The sequence below is a fragment of the Bos indicus x Bos taurus genome, chromosome 2 (genome assembly GCF_003369695.1).
Source record: "Bos indicus x Bos taurus breed Angus x Brahman F1 hybrid chromosome 2, Bos_hybrid_MaternalHap_v2.0, whole genome shotgun sequence".
In the NCBI taxonomy this organism is placed as follows: Eukaryota; Metazoa; Chordata; class Mammalia; order Artiodactyla; family Bovidae; genus Bos; species Bos indicus x Bos taurus.
This window is the reverse complement of record NC_040077.1, coordinates 125,550,705-125,572,042: the sequence shown is the minus strand read 5'-3', so window position 1 is coordinate 125,572,042 and position 21,338 is coordinate 125,550,705. Positions and strand designations below refer to the sequence as shown.

General features: G+C 57.2%; 2 protein-coding genes across 3 annotated transcripts; both read right to left on the bottom strand.

The window, feature by feature from the left end:
* Nucleotides 1-55: 55 nt before the first annotated feature.
* On the bottom strand, nucleotides 56-14,623 carry MAP3K6 (mitogen-activated protein kinase kinase kinase 6). Of its 2 annotated transcripts, none has more exons than XM_027519234.1 (29): nucleotides 12,613-14,623; nucleotides 10,247-10,386; nucleotides 10,135-10,158; nucleotides 9,664-9,854; nucleotides 9,378-9,546; nucleotides 8,951-9,057; nucleotides 8,384-8,554; nucleotides 8,169-8,281; nucleotides 7,600-7,759; nucleotides 7,238-7,400; nucleotides 7,042-7,161; nucleotides 6,884-6,933; nucleotides 6,705-6,800; nucleotides 6,459-6,546; nucleotides 6,243-6,376; nucleotides 5,727-5,854; nucleotides 5,349-5,485; nucleotides 4,622-4,727; nucleotides 3,933-4,090; nucleotides 3,638-3,830; nucleotides 3,396-3,534; nucleotides 2,965-3,124; nucleotides 2,633-2,809; nucleotides 2,039-2,144; nucleotides 1,601-1,772; nucleotides 1,402-1,514; nucleotides 1,235-1,308; nucleotides 598-674; nucleotides 56-295 (listed from the first exon to the last, which is right to left on the bottom strand). In XM_027519234.1, exons 1-29 carry the CDS (start codon nucleotides 12,953-12,955, stop codon nucleotides 76-78), a joined length of 4,029 nt encoding a protein of 1,342 aa, XP_027375035.1. In that variant the 5' UTR covers nucleotides 12,956-14,623; the 3' UTR covers nucleotides 56-75. The 2 variants fall into 2 exon arrangements, with proteins under 2 accessions (XP_027375035.1, XP_027375044.1); XM_027519243.1 differs by having other exon boundaries at nucleotides 62-374; nucleotides 12,613-14,622.
* A 118-nt stretch (nucleotides 14,624-14,741) lies between these two features.
* FCN3 (ficolin 3) lies at nucleotides 14,742-20,851 on the bottom strand. Its single transcript, XM_027554262.1, is given in 9 exon segments — nucleotides 14,742-15,091; nucleotides 15,920-16,017; nucleotides 16,019-16,052; nucleotides 16,165-16,279; nucleotides 17,056-17,141; nucleotides 17,965-18,079; nucleotides 18,770-18,813; nucleotides 19,141-19,236; nucleotides 19,553-20,851. Coding segments are annotated over 9 exon segments (1,215 nt in total). The 5' UTR covers nucleotides 19,962-20,851; the 3' UTR covers nucleotides 14,742-14,873.
* Between the last annotated feature and the right edge of the window lie 487 nt (nucleotides 20,852-21,338).

Genomic DNA, 21,338 nt, shown 5'->3' with positions numbered 1-21,338 from the left:
ACCTCAGGGAGCTGGTCCTAGGACCCCTCTCCATACTTCAGACATTGCCAAGGCCCAGGGGTACAAAAGTATTGTTTAATAGTCTTTGCCTGTGGCCCTCATGAGCTTGAGGCACATCTGTGATTTGTTCTCCCCACTGGGGCTAGAGGCCTGGCCCCTACCCTGACGCCCTCCCACCTGGCCTCCTCCAGTTGCTGCTGGGTCCTGGGGCAGGTATGTCAGAAGCCTCTTGTGTTTCCTCCATTCATCCATCCTTGGGTCTGGCCTCCTGCCTCGGATGTCCTCATTCAGCCTCCTGGGGGCCAGGGGTAACTGGCGTGGATCTTGTTCGCTGTGCCAAGATGGCTCTCCAGATGCGGCATATCATCCCCCCCCTGGGGGTACCAGGCTCAGTGAGGCTCAGCCAGAAGAAGGCCCTGGGCACTCTCTGGTACCCACTGTCTGCCTGATGCCCCCTCTGTCCCCAAAGGACACTGGTGTCCCTGTATTTTTCAGGGAGGAACCCAGGCAGTCTTGTAACGGCAGGGTGAGGTGATATCAGGATCTGGCCAGCATGAGGCCATGTGTGTGGGTTATCCTTCGAGGGCCAGGACATACCTGATGCCTGTGTAGATGAGGTCATCTCTAGTGGCACAGGTCAGTAGGGCATGGAGGGTGAAGCTGTGGTTCAGTAGCTGGTTGTGGACAGAGACCCCCACACAGAAACAGGGAGAGGTAAAAATCAGACAAAGCTAGATCCAAAGATCCAAGAACTAGCTCTGGGTTACTGGGTTGGCCAAAAGTTCATTCGAGTAAGAAAAACCTGAATGAATTTTTGGCCAACCCAGTACTACCAACATGCTAGGGCTGTCCTTTCTGCACCTCAGTTTTCTCATCTGTACGATGGGGGGAAAAGTAAAGTGAAAGTGTTAGGCGCTCAGTCATGTCTGACTCTTTGCAACCCCACGGACTGTAGTCCGCCAGGCTGCTCTGTCCATGAAATTCTCCAGGCAAGAATACTGGAGTGGGTAGCCATTCCCTTCTCCAGGGGATCTTCCCAACTCAGGGATCGAACCTGGGTCTCCTGCGTTGCAGGCAGATTCTTTACTATCTGAGCCACCAGGGGTATACAAAGTGCTCATTCAGTATTGAGATTCTCTGCATTAGACGGAGAAAGAGAGAAGAGCTGAAAGATGGGCATAAGAGGAGTCTTTGGTTGGTGGGTGTCAGGGGCAACCAGCGCATTTCCTCTCACCGTCTGGATGGTGCCTGAATCCACATTCAGTTCCTGTAACCACTGCACCAGGCCCTGGTCCACCGCGAGAGCCGCTGTCAGGGAGGTCATGTGTTGAACCCAAGGGTGCCTTGGCCAAGAAGCTGCCCCCACCCACCATTCATGTTCACCAGCCTGGTCCTGCTCACCTGGGGGCTCTGAAGCCAGGGCACAGGTCCTGGCCTCCCCACTGACCCGCTGGAGGGCTAGTTGCACCAAGGCCTGGCATTCCCTTTCCTTCTCAGCCAGAACATCTCGAAGCCTGTTGGAAGGCAGAAGCCCACAGAATGGAGGGGGAGTAGCAGTAAAGCTTGTGCAGAGATTATGGGCAAGTCCCCGGAGCTGTACCTATCGGTCTCTGCTCGCAAGAGGCCCAGCTGCACCATCAGAGAAGGGGTACCCTGCTCCGGTTCCCCCAGGAGAGGGCTCGGCTCGGCTGGGGTCTCCTGCTGCTTGGGCTCGGACTCCTCTGCATTACTGGCCTCTTCCGACTTCGGTAGGACCGCCTCCTCCTCCACCTCTGCCAATCCGAGGGGGATTGAACTCAGGCAGGGCGAGAATGCCCATTTAGGACCCCAACATTGGCAGAAGACGCGGGACTCGGCACCGGCCAGGCAGCGTTAGCCTGGGAGGTATCCTTTGGCCACATCCCCCTCCTTGGCGCCGAGTCTAGGCTGGGCCTCACTGACCACGCCCCCACCTGCCCTATTGGTGTTCGCCACGCCCCAAGGATCACACCCTCTCCCCACGCGCAGGCGGGCAGGTAGGCTCCGCCCTTCCGCCCACCTGGGGCCAGCACTGCCAGGGCTGCCCGCACAGCGCGGCTGAGCAGCGAGTCCAGCACGAACATCCAGTGTGGGCGGATCTGGCGCCTGCGGAGGACCTGCTTCACCTGGAGAGGGAGGGAGGGCGCGGCTAAGACGGCTGAGCCTCAAGGAGGAGTGGAGCTTAAGTTGGAAAGGCCAAGGCAAGTAGGGTGGGCGGGCTTGGGATCAAAGGAGGGTCAGAGCAGCTAGGACTGGGCAGGCGTCCCATTCCCAGAGGCTCTATCTTCACGGGGAAGACGCGGAATCTTGCGATATCACCTTGCACATGCCTAAGTATTGGGAGCGCCCTACCTCTTAGCATGTGTGCTAAGTCGTTTCATTCCGTGTCCGACTCTTTGTGACCCCATAGACTGTAGCGTACCAGGCTCCTCTGTCCGTGGGGTTCTCCAGGCAAGAATACTGGAGTGGGTTGCCATGCCCTCCTCCGGGGGATCTTCCCAACCCAGGGATCGAACCCCCGTTTCTTATGCCTTCTGTATTGGCAGGCGGGTTCTTTACCACCAAGCACCACCTGGGAAGTTGGGTACCCCTTACTGTGAGAGGGCTCCCTCACCTCATCCGGGAAGGCGAAGAGCGGTCCTTGCAGAAGCTCGGGCTCAAGGCCCTGGGCCCGAAGCTGCCCTTGGAGTCCCCGCAGCTCCTGGGCCAGCTGCCGACGGTTGGGAGTATGGATGTGCGCCCTGAGGCAGAGCAGTAGCTGTTCCACGTGACTCCTCTCCAGACGGGGACCCTGGGAAGGAAAAGAAGGGTCCTCAGCGAGTATACGGATGAGCCAGGAGAGATGCCCGTGGGAGGATGTGCTGGGTGGGCGCTAGGCCGTCAGCAGGAAAAGCAGGCGTCCTGTCGGGGCTCGACCAGCAGGGGGCGCCGGGGCGAGCCTCCCACCTGTTCCTGCTCCAGGCGCAGGCTCTCCGCCAGCGCCGGCAGCTCCTGCTCCAGAACCGTGGCCAGCGTGGCCCGGCGCCTACTCTCTTGATGCAAGAGGCTCAGCCCCGAACTCTCCTCAGGGGACGCGGGCTCGTCAGCCCCAGGCTCCTCGGGCACCCTGGGTGCAGTGAAGAGTGGCCGATGGAGGATGGGTAGCAATACCATTCAAGCCACCTCCACCCCAGAGACTGAATCCTGGCTTTTACTTTTATCCCCCACCTCACAGGGATAAAAGAGATGAACTCAGCATTGAGAGGGCACAATAAACTTAATGCCATCCTTGCACGTGGTCCAAGTGTCTGGGTCCCCAAGAAGGGCTTTTGCTGAAGGGAGTCCCCCAGGGACAAAACCAGATGAAGCGAACCCACCCTGGGACCCTGGGTGCTCACCGGAGCTGGCTGGTGTCCCCATAACTGAGGCAGCGCTTGGGGGGACTGGGAGGGTGCTGAGAGGGTGCCTGAGGGCGCGGGAATGTCTGGGACTGGGAGGTGGAGTCTGCTGAAGGAGCAAGGCTTGCGGATGGCGCCTCTAAGGGAGGGACAAAGCCGTCGGCCTGGGCCCCTGAGCCCTCTCCCTCCAAACCTCCGCTGCCCTCACCCCAGGGTGCTCACTCCCTCCACCCACTTAGTACCTGAGGACCTTAGAGCCTGTCTGGGGGAGCCCGGGCTGCGGCTCCTCTTCCCGGGCTGCAGGAAGGGGTCTGCCAGCAGTGCTTGAGCACTGGCTCGGAGACGGGGGTCGGGCTCAAAAGTTCGGAGGAGGAAGGCTTGAGCCTCAGCTGACAGAGAACCGGGCATTGGCGGATGCACCTTGTACATGCCCACCTGGGAAGGGAGCAGGGACGGGGAACAAGGGACACATTTAGAAGTGTTCAGGACTCAGTCTGCCCCCACCCCACCTCATAAGCCAGGCCCTGAGGATCTCACCTGAAACATGGCAGCCTGCGGGCTCCCTAGCTCGTGGAAGGGTGGGTGACCTGTGGCCATCTCGATGACTGTGCAGCCCAGTGACCAGATGTCTGCTGCCTTCCCATACCCTCGTGGGCCCTGGTCAATGATTTCTGGGGCCATATATTGTAGGGTCCCTAGGACAGGAGCAGTAGCAGTAATGCTCACCTAGGCTGTATCACCATGGAGGGTGGCAGGGGGCTCTATCATTTTCTGGCCACCTGCTTTCACCCTGAACTCTATCATCCAAAACATCCCATCACCTACCCTGGTCATCAAACCTCTATCCTGAGTCTCCTCACTCATCTCAGGCTCCATCACATTCATGGCCTCCATCACCCACAGGAGGTGCCATCATTTATCCTAGACTGCACTGTCCGCTCTGAACTTTGGTCCCCATCTACACTTTTGGGCTCCATTTCAGGGACTGAACTCAATCAGCTCAGTTATCAGCTCTCCAAGCTCCAGTTCTAGATTGTATCATTGCCCCCTGGCTCAGCGACCTGCCCTGGGTTCCATCTCCCATTAAGACTCTAACTCCGTGCCCAGGAGAAACGTCACTCCCTGGAATGTCCCAAGAGTTCTCTGCCCCACATCAGCAAGCTTCCTTCGCCACCCCACACCCTGTTCCCTGTGAAGGTCTCAGTGCAGGGTATGTTGGCTGTTACCTGTGAAGGTCTCAGTGCAGGGTGTGATGCCTGCTAGTCGCTTGGAGGTGCCAAAGTCAGAAATCTTGAGCAACCCGCTGAAGGTGTTGATCAGCACGTTGTCCCCCTGAGCAGAGTGGACATTGTGCTCAGCAGACATTGGACTGGGCTCCTGATGCCAGAACTTGACTCTATCCCAGACCCCATCTCCCAAGACTCCCAGCCTGACCCTGCCTCTCTCAACCCCCGCCCCCTGCCATCCCATTTATGTCCCCCTGGAAGTTGGCTGCATTTTACTGATTTATTTTTGGCTGTGCTGATCTTTGTGGCTGTGTGCTGGTTTTCTCTAGTTGCGTCGAGTGGGGCTACTCTCTAGTTACGGTGCATGGGCTTCTCACTGCAGTGCCTTCTCCTTTGCAGAGCATGGGCTCTAGGGAGCACGGACTCAGTAGTTGTGGCGCACAGGCTTAGTTGCCCCACAGCATCTGGGATCTTCCTGACCCAGGGGTGGAACCCATGTCCCCTGTGTTGGCAGGTGGATTCTTAACCACTGGAAGAATCAGGGAAATCCTGGAAGTTGGCTTCAGATCTGAACTTCTTTCCCTCCCTAGGGAAACTTCTTGATGAATTTCCCAAGCTTTTGCAAAGGGTCTGTCCACTTCAACCGCCAGCCTGTGTCTGGAGCCCTCTCTGCTCCTCCCTCTCGCCAGCCCCACCCCCCACCAAGGTGAGCCAGCAACAGGCTGACCTTGATATCTCGATGCACAATGTGGTTGTCGTGCAGGTAGCTGAGTCCCTGCAGGATCTGGCGGGTGTAGAAACTGATGGTGCTCTCGTTGTCCTGCAGGGGTCCCCACACCGATCGCAGCAAGGAAGACAGGCTGCCTGGAAGGTGCAGTACAGGGTCATAATTGGCACCCACTTAGTCCAGCCCACAGCTGTCTGCTTGAAGGCCAGGCCATGGCCCAGCTTCCATCACCTAATCGCAGTGCCTCAGCTAATTCTGGGCTACACCACCCACACAGGCTAGGGGTCATTTTCCCCGGAGGGTTCTCCACCCCTTGCTTGGCTCCATCCCCAGGCCCCACAACTCCAGTTCCATTTGCCTCCCACGCAGGGCAGATACCTCCAGGCACTTCCTCCATGAAAATCTTGAGGTAGCCGCCCTGGCTGACGGAGCCCAGATAGCGCACAATGTTCTTGTGGCGTAGGCGTTTGTGCAGAGCGATCTCTTCATGCAGCGGCTGAGAGAACCTGGGGGCCGGTAGGGAGTGACTAACAGGCCTGCTTGAGGCAGGGGTGCTTACCCCACTCCGGTGCCAGCAGGACAGGCCTATAGATTCTCCTCCCTCATCCCAGACCCCCGCCTCGTCCTTCCTCACTTTATCACCCAGCCCACACGCCCCTCCGGACCCTAGCCCCGCCGCTGGGTCCCTGCGGTTCTGCGCACAGGCCTGGCTGGGCCCCGGGGGCTCGAACTCTCGCTGCTCAGGCACTCAGTCCCGCCCATGTGGGCCTCTGCGTCGCTCCGGCCTACAGTCGGGCCCACAGGAGCCTCTCAACTTGGGGTCCCACCCATGTGACCCGCCCACTTGTTCCCTGGAGCCCTGGCCACCCCCGCCCCCCACGCTAGCCCCCAAACCTGCTGTCCCGCTCCGGGATCTCCTTGATGGCGATGCGCACGCGAGTGTGTCGATCGCGGCCAGCGTACACCACCCCGTACGTGCCCTTGCCCAGCACCAGCCGCTCACCCGACTCCGTGTACTCGTAATCAAACTGCGAGGGCGGGTGAGATGAGGGGTTCAGTGGGGCCCTCGGCCCAACCTCCTCCTCCATCTCCCAGCACCCGCCCCCTTACCTCCAACACCTCCCCAGCGCCCTCCGTCTCCTCTGCGGGCGCCCCGGAGTCTGGACTCTTCACCAAGGCCTGGATCAGGCCGCAGAACCTGAGGGCGGAGGTCAAGACTGACGGGAGGGGCAACCTGGGGCAGAAACTGTTCCCCTCTCTGCCCAGAGCACCCAGGGAACATGGTCCCTTCCTCTCCCGCGATGCCCTGGTCCTCCTGGCCCTCGGAGCACCCCGACCCCGCGGGGCTGCGCGCACCACTGGCAGTGCCCGGCGCTGGGGAAGCACAGCTGGACGTCCTGAGCCGGAGGAGGCGCGTAGAGGAAGCAGCAGCGCTCGTCCCGCTTGGAGACGCTGGAAGGGATGAAGAACCCGGGTGAGCCGGCCTCCCAGCCGCGCTGCCTCCCCCGCTCACCTCCCCCAGGGCCCCCTCTTACCTGACGCCGCTGATGGAGGCCACCTGGAAGGTCCAGCTGGAGGGAACGTCCTGTGAGAAGAAAGGGGTCCCAGAGGGGTGCTGGAGACAGCGAGAGGGGTCTGGGGATGGGGAAAGGCCGGACAGAAGAGGTGCATAGATGTCAATGGGGTGGCTCACCGGCGACTTCACCTGCTTCTCCGGCTCCAGCAGGCTCAGGGTCACCGCGCTCACCGGGTTTGTACCCTGAACCTCCAGCCTGGCGGGCAGCAGCACCTTATTCATCTCCAGGACCAGCACCTTCAGATGACAGGGGAGAGGGGTTGGTCAGAAGGGGCTGGCACCTCTCCCGGGTCCCACACCCCACCGGCCTCACCAAGCACTGGTCCCCTTGGGGACAAGCTGTCTTGAGTGGCTGGCAGGACTGTAGCAAGAAGTGGAGCCAGAAGTGGGCGCCGTGGGGGGCTTCTCCAGGAAGCTCTAGTGTGGGTCTGAAGTGCTGATACAGCAGGAAGGTTTCCATCACGGACACCAGGTACCTGCAGACAATAGGCATGTCTTCAGTCCAGGCACCAGCTGGCACTGCCAGGGGGATTAGACTGGCTTGGTTGCAGCCAGAATCAGGCCATTGGGTGCGATGGGTACTGGTCTGGAAGAGGTTCAGACTAGATGCCAGGGGATACAGGTGCAGAAGCTGATAGCCCAGGCCGGCCCAGGACCCCAGAGGGGGCTGCTTACCATATGGGGGCGTTGAGCTTGTACAGCTGCTCTGCGGCCAGTGCCACCTGAGTGAGGTCATTGGCAAGGATCTGAGCTCCCAGGTAGAAGCCTACATCCCAGTAATACTGCATCTTCTCCACGCAGCCTTTTCGGGCCAGCAGGCAGCCCAGCTTCATGCCTGGGAGAGAGGGGCCTGGGTTGTAATGAATGTGGTTGCGAATTTCGGCAAAGCCCAGGTGTAGGCCACCAAAGTCACATGGGCAGGAAGATAGAAATGGGTGAAAACTTAGGTGTGGCCATATCTCAGGTGGGAGTAGAAGCTCAGGCACAGGTGAGGGTGTGGGAACAAGTGTATATGGCATTCGGTGTGTAAAGAGCACAGGTGTGAGCTTAGGAACAGTTGTGGCCTCAGGGGCTCATGAGGGTACAGGTTAGGCATGAGGACCCAGGTGTGAGTTCAGGCAGAACAGGTCCCAAACGGGATGGGTCAGCCCCAGCTCTAGCCCAGTGTCCTCTCTCCCTGCCCTGCCCCCAGGCCCTTCAGGGCGCCTGTAAGTAAGAGATAGGGATGCAGGATTGCGGCTCACCTATGAGCCGGAGCTCCTCGGAGTCCTCAAAGCGCTGCCCGTCAGCAATGAGGAGCACAGCGGCATTGATGCCCGAGTGAAGGCTGGGCTCTATGTCAAAAGCCTTGCGATACCTGGGGTGAGGGTGGGGGGTGATGCAGGGAGGGACTAATGCCCATAGCCCCATCCCTCAGCCCACTAGCTCAGCCCACTGTCCACTTGTTTGGGCCACTTACCAGTGATATGCCTGCTCCCGGTGCCCAGCATCCTGGAAGCCAGAGCTGAAGAACATGTCCTTGTAGATACGGCCACACATGCAGTACAGATCAGGTGCCACGGGGCCCTCTACCTGTACCAGTGGCAGCAGCACGGCCAGTGCCTTCTCCCGGTCCCCAGGCCTGTTCCTCCTAGGGGGAAGGGGAAGATAGGCTGGGGACCACTCTCTGTCCAGGAACCCCAAGACCCTGAACAGCAGGGACCTTTCCAAGGGCCTGACCATCATGAACCCAGAAGAGCAGTGCCTCTGGTCAGCGCTGACCTTCGAGAGGTGGGAATCCCAGATGGAAGTGACCGCAGTGGCTGCGGAGCCGTGGCCTTAGACGGCTGTGACCACTCCAAGGTCAGCACCACCACCCCACCCCACCCTGGGCAGCAGACACAGAATCACAGGGACGATTTTACACCAGGGTGATCCTGGTCGGCAAATTCCCTGAACAGCCGTGATTGTGGACCGCAGAGACTTTGCACAGCAGAGACCCATGTCCCCATGTGGCTGTGACCTGAGCCTTGTTCTGCCAACCCACCGGTTGAGGGCAAAGGTGTAGTGGAAGCAGACATTATGCTGCTCGGCCACGTCACAGGTGGGCAAGGCCTGCAGGGTCTCCACCAGGTCAATGATGGCTGAATAGTCCTGCAGGAGGGAACAGCATGCACTGGCCTCATGGCCTCCGGTGGGTCTCATCGGCTCACGGACCCTGAGGCAAACCTTGAGCGGGGGTCCCCTCCCACCTGACCCCCCACCTTCCCACCCACCATCCTCTGCACACTTCCAGGAAGTGCAGACACTGCACCATACGCGGAGACCCCACTGGGTGCCCAGCCTTTCCTGGTTTTCTCCCAGGAAACCAAGGCTTGGAGATGTCAGATAATTCATTCAGAGCCTCTGGTGGGTCTGGAAACTGGCCTGGGGCTTGTTGGACGGGCCTGCCTGCCTCTCCGAGCCCCGCACACCTGCACGTCCCGGTAGGAGAGCAGCAGGTTCATGATGATGTCGGGGCTCAGCAGCTCCACACTGTCCAGTCTCCGCTGCAGGCGAGCCAGCTCCTGCCGCAGCTGTAGCCCACTGAACCGCTCCCGAGCCCTCCGGATGTCCTGCCGAATGGTCTCCCGGAAGTAGCCACTAACGCCCAGGGATGGGGAAAGAGAGAGAGAATGGCAGGGTCTGCCCCTCAGCTCCAGGCCCCCCTTGTCCTCACCAGCTCCTCCTGGCACTCCCGCTCTGGGGGGCCCCCATTACCAAGAGTCCGTGGGTGTGGCTTCCAGCAGGTGGGCCAGCCGGCCCACCAGGGGTGTGAGCAGGGCCTCTGTGCCCACCCCAGCCTGGAGCAGCCCGTCAGCCAGGCCCCTCAGGAGGCCCGCATCACCACATAGCACCCGACCGGTGGCTGTCACCACGTAGGGGATCAGCGTGTAGCTGCCAATGCAATCCTAGGGTGGGAGAGAGGCCAGGAATCAGAGGAGGTCAGAGGTCAGGAATAGATTAGAGAGGGGCAGTGAAGGGGTCAGAGGTCCACCCCCATGGGGATTAGAATAGCCGGGAAGGGGCCCACTTCACAAAGGGAGGCAATAGGGGGCCAAAGGTCACATGGATGTCAGGGGGGCACTAGGGAGGTCAGAGGTGAATGAGGAGGCCTGGAAACATGGTGGAGAGCAGAGGTTATAATGGAGGTCAAAGGGAAACCACGGAGGAGGGGTGGATTCGGCTCACCGAGTTCTTCTGGAAAATGTCCTCCTGCAAGAGAGAGACATTCAGATACTGGCATTCTGGGTAGGGCCACTCCCGCCCTGGGCTGGTCCCCACCAGCCCCCGGGCCACCTACCCGCAGGGCCTGCAGGTCAGGGAGGTCGGCCTGGGAGCAGAGGAGCACGTTGTTGGTCATGCTGAAGCTCTCCCTCACACCCAGGTGGTAGAACAGGGAGGGCTGTGCCAGGGAGCTGCTCACCTCAAGCACCACCACATCTGTGGACACACAGGTGGAGGCCCTGAGCTCTGAGCCTGAACCCCAAGCTTGGTACCCAGAGCCTGGAGCCCCGAGCCCTGAGCCCTGAGCCCCAAACCTCAAGTCCCGAACCCAGCTTGTGGGGAAGAAGCCTGGGGATCCATCCTGGCTGGGTCTGCCTTCCCATGTAACTCCTCAGAATCCAGTTTTGCTCTGGGCCTCAGTTTCCCCCTTTTAGGGTCCCTCTGGATCATACACAAATTATGCCTATGGTATTGAAAGGAGAGGGGTGGAGCTCCCCAGGCCCCACTGCTTGTATCCCACTGTTCAGCGCCTACGGGCATTGGGCACAGAGAAGGGGAGGCTGTGCACTAAACCCGGAGCCTGTTCTGGGCCTTTTGAGAGGCAAGAGTTGTGCAAAGAGAGACGTGCCCTTCCCTGAGTCCTCAACACAGTCTCTTGAAAGGGGCGGCTGGCACCAGCAGTGTGCTGGGTATATACACATGTATATACATACTTGCCTAGTGTGTGTACAACACTGTGCCTCTGTGAGTGTGTCGCTTGCTGTCTGTATCTCTGTGTGGGACAGTGTCTGCGACAGCCTTTGTGAAGCAAGATATGCACGATTTGTGAGTCCGTCTATGATTGTGTGTGTGTGTGTCTTTGTGACCTCAAGGTCGAGTCAGCCTTCATTTTTATCTCTCTATTTATTTTTGGCTGTGACGGGTCTTTGTTGCTGCTTGCAGGCTGACACGGGCTCAGTAGTTGTGGCACACAGGCTTAGTTTTCCCGCCACAGGTGGTGGAATCTTCCCCGGACCAAGGACAAAACCCATGTCCTGTTTCCCAGGTGGCAGCAGTGTGGTAAAGAATCCACCTGCCAATGCAGGAGACGCCAGAGACGTGGGTTCTGTCCCTGGGTCAGGAAGATTCCCTGGAGTAGGAAATGGCAACCTGCTCCAGTATTCTTGCCTGGGAAATCCCGTGGACAGAGGAGCCTGGCAGGCTACAGTCCACGAGGTCCCAAAGAGTCGGACCGACTGAACGAGTAAGCACGCCCCGCAGGTGGATTCTTAACCACTGGACCACCAGGGACCTCCAGCCTTCATTGTTAGACTGACGTTTTATGGACATCCTGCAAGCAGGGTTTCTGAACTCTTGGATAAACAAATTAGTAGCGGGGCGGGGCATCCGGGTTGGCGAGAGGGCGGGGTGATCCCCCTCTGGAATACCCGCTTTCTGGCCCCGCCTCCGGACGACCCTTCTCCGCCTCCAGTTTCCGCCCTAGCTCTGCCGATTCTCCTAGAGCTACTTGTTCAGTCGCTCCGTTGCGTCCGGCTCTTTGCGACCCCGTGGACTGCAGAACGGCCAGGCTCCTGTCCTTTTCTATCTCCCGGAGTTTGCTCAAATTCATATGCATTGAGTCAGTGTTGCTATCCAGCCATCTCATCCTCTGCCTGCCTTCTTCTCCTTTTGTCTTTAATCTTCCCCAGCATCAGGGTGTTTTCCAAATGAGTCGGGTCTTCGCATCAGGTGGCCAAAGTACTGGAGCTTCAGCTTCAGCATTAGCATCAGCGACCCCTCCCCCCATGAAAATTCAAGGTTGATTTCTTTTAGGATTGATTTGTTTGATCTCCTTGCCGTCCAGGGGACGGTTTTCCCCAGCACCACAGTTTTCACTTTTCTCAGAACTATTGGGGCCTCATAAACCAAGCTTCCTCCTCTAGAATACAGTGCCGTTGGTGCCCTTCGCTTCCCTTTGCAGCCGGATCCCCGGAAGTAGTATGCTAGGACCCCTGAACTCTAGCCTCACGTGTTAGGGGCCCCTTTCCCAGTCCAAGTTCCACCTCCAGGATCCTCCGTCATGAGCTCCGTGAGAGATCATCCTGAGGCTGAGTTCTCCTATCCCATTCCTGAGATACCACACCCTGCCCCGCTCCCAGCCTCTCCCTAATTCTAGCCCCACTCCCTAGGCACGGTGCCAACTCCAGAGTGCCTAAGCTCCCACTCTGAACCCCGAGCCAGACCTGGATCCGCGAGGTCTCTGCCCAAATCTGGCCACGCTCCAGATCCCCTAAACTCCGCTTTTATCACTGGTCCCTCCTCGAGCCCCTCTGCTTTAGTTCACTTTATGCCCCCAGGACTCCGGACCTCTGGGGGTCTCCCGTGAGTCGCTGAGCCCCGCCCCTCGGCCCCGCCCCCAGACTCTAAGCCCCACCCAGCGCTCCGCCCCGCGGGCGCGCTCACCCGCGTTGTAGAACGAATCGAGAGCTGCGGTGTCTCCCAGCGCCAGGGTTCCAAAAGGCAGGCTGTGCAACTGAGGTCGCGGCCGCGGTCCGGGGAGCTGCGCGCAGGCCTCACGCAGGCAGCGCAGAGGCAGCGGCTCCGCCTCGGCTCCCGTCTCGGGTTCTACCTCTGGCAGCGGCTCCCGGGTCAGCACGTAGACCACGCTGAGCGGCCGGCTTCGCGCACAGCCCCGACCCGGGGACGCCGCGAGCGGCCGGCCCCGGCTCAGCGCCTCGGCCAGCGGGTCTTGCCAGCAGCTGCCGGCGCGCTCCAGAGCTCCGGACCGCGGGCTCGGCCCTGCCATGCGGGGGCGCTCGGGTGTCGGGCGCCCGGCTTTGGGCACCCGGGGCGGGACGGGAGCCGGGAACAGATCCTGGGATCGAGAATTTCCTGCAGGATCTGGAGGTCAGGAGTCTGGCCAGAGATCCCGTTTGGGAATCTGGTGTGCAGGGCGAAAATCCGGCCTCTGACTTGCAAGGTCCTGAAGATCAGACTTCGGGGATTGGGTCCTGGGAATCTTGGGCATCCAGTGATCCGCGGTTCAGAGTCACGTGGAAGGTCCCAGGCATCGGGCCAGCAGTGCCCACCACCCAGGATCCGCCGCAGAACGCCGGCCGTCGCTCTCTCCTGCCCCCACATGTAGGCCGGGCCCAGCCCTTTCCCGGCCGATCGGGAAAGCTCCACCCTCGGCCTTGGGGCAGCACCGCTCCCTAGCGGCCCGGGACACGGCCTCTTCCCTCCCTCCTCTCCCGCCAGAACCTCTGAGACAGGCCGCTTCCGGAACACCCTGTGCCCCTGGGCAGGCAACCACTGTGGACTGCACAGAGCAGGCACTCGTGAGATGGGTGCCCAGGCCAGAGCAAAGACCCAAGTGCATTGCAGGCTCTGCCCTGCAGGGATCTGTTGGAAGAAAGGATCTTCAGAGATGTCAGGGTGTGTAGAACAAACACGGCGGAGAGAGCCCGTCCCTCGACGTCCTTGCTGGGCAGGCTGGGAGGGACTGGACTGGGGAAGCCTGCTCCCCAGCCTGTCAGGAGCATGGGTCTTGGCATCAGAGCTGGGTCCTTTGCCTTTTCTCTGCTTTCCCCAGAATTCAATCTGCTTTGGAGTCCTTCTGACCCCTGACCTCCAACCAGGACATGACCATGAAACATCTGAGAAGAATCTTAGTGCAAACGTTTCTCCATCTCCCTGGAGAACCCCAGGAACCTCAGCCCTTGGGTTACAATGGCTTCCCAGCTCCAGTTCCCAAGAATCCCTAACCTTCTAGTGGGAATTAGTGAGGCCACAGCCTGGCATAAACTTCAGTGGACTCTGAAATCAGGAACTGGGAACTCTGAGGTTGAGTAACTTGTCCAAAATCACTCAGCTTCATAACAAAGCAGGATGCAAGGCCAGGAGTCCCTGTCAGACTCAGAGATCAGACTCTTAACTATTGTTCTAACACTTTCTTGAATGTGACCCTGGCAAATTATCTAACTGCTTAATAAATGCCAGTTCAGGAACTGCTGTTTCACTGCCCTGTTGCCCCATGGGAGAAAAATGTACCTGCCTTGTTTTGACTGAGTTCGAACTAACCCCTAATGGAACAGGCAGGAAGTAGCAGAGGATGAAAACGTGACTTACAACAGAGCCTGGAAAACAGACAACTTTGAAGGGACAGGCAGGGGATAACAGGGTGAGATGGCGGTGCAATTTCCACCACAAAACCATCCACTCGTAGGACCCAGGGGACCCAAGAATGTGGTCAGTTGATGCTTGAATCCTTCCAAGTCTGCCATTCCATGTGCCTCTGGCCTCGACTTGCACACCTCTAGGGACGGAAGCCTCACTACCTTTTGAGGTCAACTTGTCAATCTTCCTGACTGGAAAGAAGATCTTCCTTGAATGGAACTGAAACTTGTGTCCCTGCTCTGCCCTCTTGCATTTTTCCCAATAGCTGGAAGACGTCTGCCAGTTGGGGAAGAGTTAAAATGATTTTATTTTTTAATAAAAAGTAAGAGGAGCAGGGATGAGATGGTTGGATGGCATCATCGACTCACTGGGCATGAGTTTGAGCCAACTCTGGGAGACAGTGAAAGTCAGGGAAGCCTGACATGCTGCAGTCCATGGGGTCATGAAGTGTCGAATACGACCGAGCAACTGAACAATCGCTGAGAGTCCGGAAGCTGTGTGATAGAGATAAGGGTGCTGGCTACCAGGGTGCCCTAGTGAGGCACCATTTAATCCCTGTGGTAAGGGTGGCCCACGCCTTGGTGTGAGGCCCAGTTGATGCCATAATTATGGGCAGGGGCTTTGAACATCGAGTAGTGCCCATTGAGATTGGTCTGATAGCAGGATCCATACCACCAGGCGCCAGGAAGAGTCACTGTGCAGTTTCTCCCACTTGTATCATGGTCGGTGGGAAAGGGTTTCCCGCCGTGGAAACTCTGGGAGGCCCCTGGCAGGAAGAGGGTGGGAGGCGCCTCGGTGCTGGCACCATGCCTGGCACCCTTGAAGAGATCATCTCACAGGAGCCTCAGAGCAACTGTGAGGTGGGTTTTGTCTGGCCCCGTGGGAAAAACAGCAGTGTCATGGAGCCAGGGCGTTGGCCCAGGCAGCTAATCACAGAGGCATTGGGACTTGAGCTCAGGACTGTGGCTCCAAAGCCACTGACGCCTCCCTTTGCCTCGTCCCCTCCCAGAATCTCCGGCTTCCCTCTTGCTCGTCTGTCTCCTCACAGCTCCCAGCTGCAGCCTGAGCTACTGTGCCAGGGGGGAGCTAGGAGGGACTTCTTAGACGCTTAGGCAGGAAAGGGGGCTCTGCTGAGGCACTCCTTGTAACCACTTCCCTCTTTCAAATTTCTTCTCAACTGTTGGTATTTCTTTTAAAAAAACAAAGCCTTTCTTGGTTCCTCTTCCAAAGCAGATAATGATAACACTCAACAGAGCCTCAGCTGGCTCTCACATCCCCCCTCCCTGCCTCCTTACCCATTTTACAGGAGAGGAAATTGAGGCTCTAACCCAGAAGGGACTTGCCCAAGGTCACACAGTTAGTAAACGACAGAGCTGGATTTTACACTCAGGATCGATTGCCTCCAGAGCCTAATTTGTTCACTCCTGCACCACCCTGTCTCATCACTGCCATTTTTCCAATGAGGAAACTGAGACCCACAGCAGGGGAAAGAGTTGTCCTGGGTCATTCATGGAGGCCATCGCAGCTCTGGGGAAAAATCCAGCCTCCCTAGATTTCTTGGCCTGCTCCAGGGCCCCACCGTAGGCTCCCTCACCTGCCCTGCCCTCTGAGAACCTGCCCAGCACCAGCTGGTGATGGTCTGCCTCCACTAGGAGGAGGAAGGACCTGCGGGGAACAAAGGTGTGGTTGCCTAAAGTCCTCCAGCTCCATCCACAGCTCCTGGGTGCCTGGGGGAGGGGACGGGGAGGCAGAGATGGAGGAATCCTCAGATCCCAGGTGGGAAGTCAGAATGCCCAGGAAAGGCCCCTCAGACTCCCTGGACCCTACTGAGAAACCTACATTGGAGAGTAAGCTGGTGCAAATTCTCATTCCCTGGCCAGAATTCAGACTCCTGGCTCCCCACACCTGCTGTGTAGGGTGACCGAGAGCAGAAGGAATCCACGGGACCATCCCGTCACCCCTGGAGCACCTAGGGAGGCAGAGAAGGTGACGATGGGAGTCATCACTCCAGGCTGAGCCTGGGATGAGGAGATGCAAGGGGCAGAGGCGCTGCGAGGGGTGGGCGGACAGACGCCCCCCTCTTTGGTTTGGGGGCTTGTTGATAAAGTGTGAGTCCAAGTGAGACTTGCCTGTGAATATACCAGTCAACTCTACACACCTTTTCCTGACTCTCAACTTCACACCACAGTCCCTGGATGGACTGAAATAGTAGAAACGTTGTCCCTGCCTTCAGGAGATGGTCAGTCCAGTTGGGAGTCGGATTCAAAATAACCCTGCTTTCATTTACGCTAAGAACCAAGGTATTAGAGCAGAGGTCCATTCAGTCTTACCCTGATACTCCCTCTCAACCCCAGTTTCCTCTTCATGCCAAGCAGTCCCAGGTCCTGTAGAGTTTCTCTCCTAAATATCTTTCAGTCTAAGAGCCTCTACCTCCGTTCCTGCCCCTGCCTACCCTCTTCTCCTGCCCAGACCCCTGCAGTCATCCTAAACTGTGTCCCTACCTGCACTCTGGTCCCCATTCAATGCATTCTCCACAGTGTAGCCTGAATCTTCTTTCGAAAACATGTCTGACCTGGTCCCTCCTCTGCTTGAAACTCTTCCAAGGCTCCCCACTCTCAGAGTCAGTCACTCAGCGCCCTTTGTGAATGGGTCTCTGCAGTCTGGGCCCTCCTCCATGCTTGACCCACACCAGTAGACCTCAATCGAGTACTCCACCTGCTCTCAGCTCACTCGCACGGTCTCCCCCACCCCCTCATGCTCTCCGGCCTCCCTGCATTTGTCTTTCCCTCTACCTGGAATGCCCTTCTGCACCTCACCTATTTCGAGAACTTCTACACAGCCTTCAGGGCCCTTTCGAATGGCATCTCCTCTGTGAAGCCTTCTCAGACTTCTTCAGGCCCTCTGGGAGCTCAGTAAGCATTTGTTAGTGAATCAGCGAAGGGATGTCTTGGCTCCAGTGGGCTCTGGCTCCCCCTAGGGGCCAAGGGGTAGAAGTGCCCATTGGGTCTGACTTGTTCCAGTCCTTTCTCTCCCTGACACTCCTTCACCAGCCAGCCACCATTTGCGGTGTCCTTGTCACAAAAGACAAAATTAAAAGATGCTTGCTCCTTGGAAGAAAAGCTATGACCAACCTATATATCATATTAAAAAGCAGAGACATTGCTTTGCCAACAAAGGTCCGTCTAATCAAAGCTATGGTTTTTCCAGTAGTCAGGTATGGATGTGAGAGTTGGACTATAAAGAAAGCTGAGCGGAGAAGAATTGATGCTTTTGAACTGTGGTGTTGGAGAAGACTCTTTAGAGTCCCTTGGCCTGCAAGGAGTTCCAACCAGTCCATCCTAAAGGAAATCAGTCCTGAATAGTCATTGGAAGAACTGATGCTGAAGCTGAAACTCCAATACTTTGGCCACCTGATGCAAAGAACTGATTCATTTGAAAAGACCCTGATGCTGGGAAAGATTGAAGGCAGGAGAGGAAGGGGGCAACAGAGGATGAGATGGTTGGATGACAACACTGATTCAATGGACATGAGTTTGAGTAAACTCGGGCAGTTGGTGATGGACAGGGAGGCCTGGCATGCTGCAGTCCATGGGGTCGCAAAGAGTCAGCCACGACTGAGCAACTGAACTGAACTGTCACAAAAGACTGGGAGGGCTCAGCCCTCAGGTAGGCACAGATGCTGCCAGTCACTCAAAGTGGTATTCCGGCTCAGCAGCTCCTGGCAGCTCCCAGGGCCTGGGGAAGGGGAGATGAGCTGATGGGGGCCCCCAAGTTATTTCTCAAGCCCCAGCAATGGAACAGGCCATGTGTTGGACTCCAGGAGCCCTCTCAATTCCTTTGGACCCCTGAAGAGGAGCTCCGGGGTGGGCTGGGCCACACCTGCTGACCCACCAACACTCCAGCACCATCTGATTCTAGGTGCCAGGGCTCCAGTGAAGGTGGCCTCAACCTTCCTGTCCCCACAGCAAGTTCACTGAATCTCCAGCCCCAAGAAAAGATGAATGTTGGCTCTGAAGTCCGAGTACTCCCAAGAGAAGGCTCAGGAACCACCAGAGGGGAGGGTGCCCAGGCCCTTCTCCTGATTTTCCCCACTCCTCCCAGCTTTCCACCCCCACTGCACGTGTGCTAAGTCACTTCAGTCGTGTCCGACTCTTTGCGACCCTGTGGACTGTAGCCTGCCAGGCTCCTCTGTCCATGGGATTCTCCAGTCAAGAATACTGGGGTGGGTTGCCATGTCCTCCTCCAGGGCAATCTTCCCAATCCAGGGATCAAACGTGCATCTCTTATGTCTCCTGCAATGGAAGATAGGTTCTTTACCACTAGCGCCACCAGCTTTCCACCCCCTCTACAAGAGATCAATCACAGCCAATTCCTGAGCAGCAGCCAAGCAGCCCCCTCTCTGGTTCAGGGACAGAGCAAAGAAAGAAGAGACCGCTAGCTCCACACACTCCCCAGGCTCACCAATCTTGCCCGGTGGTCCAGGTTGCCCTGACATCCCAGAATCAGAGAGATGCCTTACATCCTGCCCCATGTCAGGGGCCAGAAAGCAATGAAGTCAGATCCCAGCTGCAGCCTTTCCTGGCTCCTGGCTCTGTGTACTTGGGCGAATGACTGATCTTCTCTGAGCCTCCCTTCCCCCCAAGCCCAGCGAGATGGGGATGATACTACCTACCCCACAGGGTTAATCTTAGGATGCTGGGCATCCAGCCTGGAGCCTGGCACACAGTAGGTTCCTTGCCCCTTTGCCATGATCTCTTAGCACAGACTGTAATTGCCACCTCCGCAGGCCCCTGCCTGATCCCTGGCATCTCTTACCTTGAGGACCTGGTGCTCCCTTCTCCCCAGGACTTCCTGGGGCTCCAGGACAACTGGGCAAGAGGACAACTTTACTGGCTTCCAGTTTCCTGGGTTCTGCAGGGAGACACAGGGCCAGGTGGGCACAGGATGGGCATGGGGATAGTGGGTATGTCTCTTCCAGACCCCTCTGCACTTTTCTTTCCATCCCCCAGATTCTAGCTGTCAGGTTTTTCATCATTTGCATCTATTTGCATACATTGTGTGTGTGTGTGTGTGTGTGTGTGTGTGTGTGTGTGTGTGTAGAGCCCAGATTATCAAACTCCCACCCTGCCCCTTGAGGCTAGTGAGCTGGGTGGGAGAAGGATACCTAGGGAGAGGATGAGGATGGGAGGGTGAGCGGGTGAGTGGGGAGGGGACCCGGGGCCCCTACCTGGGCAGCTGGGGTAGTCCTGGGTCCTCAGAGAGGCAGGATCCCCAAACAAGAGGAGGAAAAGGGGAGGTGGGGTCCGCAGCAGGCCCATATTGCTGGGGCCCTGAGAAAAGATTCCAGGCTGGTGGGAGGACATGAAGCAAGACTTCCCCCATTGTCTTTCCCCAGGGATACCCCACCCAGGCTGGAACCAGCAGAAGGTGGGGGCTTTTCCTCCTTCACCTTTGAGAGAATGGGCATTATTCCTGCCCGGTCCAACCAGGATGGAGTCCAACTTCTGATCCTGGCCACCAAGACTCTGCAGCCATCTCTTCAGACTTCTGCGTTCACATAGGATCTTTCTACTTTTGTACTTTAGCTCATCTGGAATCCCCTCCTCGTCTCTCCCTGTGAAGCTCCCCCTGGGCATGAAGGTCCAGCTCTCATGTCATCTCCACTAGGAATTCTTCCCTGATCCTTGTCACCATATCAGGAATGACCACGGACACCATCTGGTGGGCAGCAGGGCCCCCAAGTCATGCTGGGTGCTATTTGTATATCGCCTCCCATCCTTACACAGTCCCACTGATGGTTGTTATTAATATTATTGAAACTGGGTTATAGGCTGGTACATAGCAGGTGCTCCATTAATGTTTGTTAAATAAGTGAATAAACAAGGAGAAACAGGCTCAGAGACAGGACATGATTTGTGTTCTCTCTGCCAGAGATTTTGCCCAAGCCCCTAACCATGTCCCCAACCAGAGAGAAGCATTGTTAGCAAGGTGACTTCATGCCCACCCTCAGGTCCACTGAGGAATCCCTGGCAGAGGCTAGAAAACAGCTGGTAATACAGGCCATCACATGGGCAGACCATGCAGGGCAAGCGTGGAGGCCAGTGAGGAAGAGGCAGCAGCCTTGGTCCAGATGTGAGGGGTGAGGTCTGAGCTGGAGAGGGACCTCTGGTGACAGAGGAGAGGAAAACGTTGGTCATTCATTCATTCATCAAACCCTCTCTGAGGGCCTTCTCTATACCAGGCCCAGTTCTTGTGGGGGCAGAGAAGACCAGGTTCATGAAAGTGTCAAGGAAGGTGGAGGCCAAGCTTGCCAGACAGGATGGATCCATGAGATGAACGCTGAGAAGCTCCAACTCCAGTTCTAGGAATATGTCCCACCACACACGCTCTGCTGCAGGCGTGCCAAGATCTGAAGACAAGCCCGTTGATCATGATGCTGTTTACGATAAAATGGAAATAACCCTGTTGGACTTTGATAGGATGCAGGCAAATCAACCATCACCGTCTGAATAAGTCATGGGGCAAATCTGATCTCTAACGAAAGGGGCAAAGTTGCAGAACAAAATGTAAAGTATGCTCCCACTTCGTATTTTTTTTTTTTGTAATGAAAAACTTTAAAAAATAATTTTATTTTTGGCTGACTGGGTCTTCATTGCCTTGTGCGGTCTTTACTTGCAGCGAGCATGGGCTACTACTCTTCATTGCCGTGCATGGGTCTCCCATTGCAGTGGCTTCTCTTATTGCAGAGCACAGCCCTTAGGCATGTGGGTTTCAGTAGTTGTGGCACACGGGCTTAGTTGCTGGTAGAATCTTCATGGACCAGGGATCGAACCCACATGCCCTGCACTGGCAGACGGATTCTTAACCCCTGCGCCACCAGAGAAGTCATCATTTTGTATTTAAAAAAAACTAAGGGTGTGTAAAAGGTCAGTTTTCATTCCAATCCCAAAGAAAGGCAATGCCAAAGAATGCTCAAATTACCGCACAATTGCACTCATCTCACACGCTAGTAA

Excerpts from the sequence above, each read along its gene's own strand:
- MAP3K6 (XM_027519234.1), bottom strand. The coding sequence starts at position 12,955 with ATGGCAGGGCCGAGCCCGCGGTCCGGAGCTCTGGAGCGCGCCGGCAGC. Across the intron at positions 9,058-9,377 it reads TCTCCTACCGGGACGTGCAG|GACTATTCAGCCATCATTGA; the intron begins GTGTGCGGGGCT and ends TCCCTCCTGCAG. Across the intron at positions 3,535-3,637 it reads ACAGGCTCTAAGGTCCTCAG|AGGCGCCATCCGCAAGCCTT; the intron begins GTACTAAGTGGG and ends TCCCTCCCTTAG.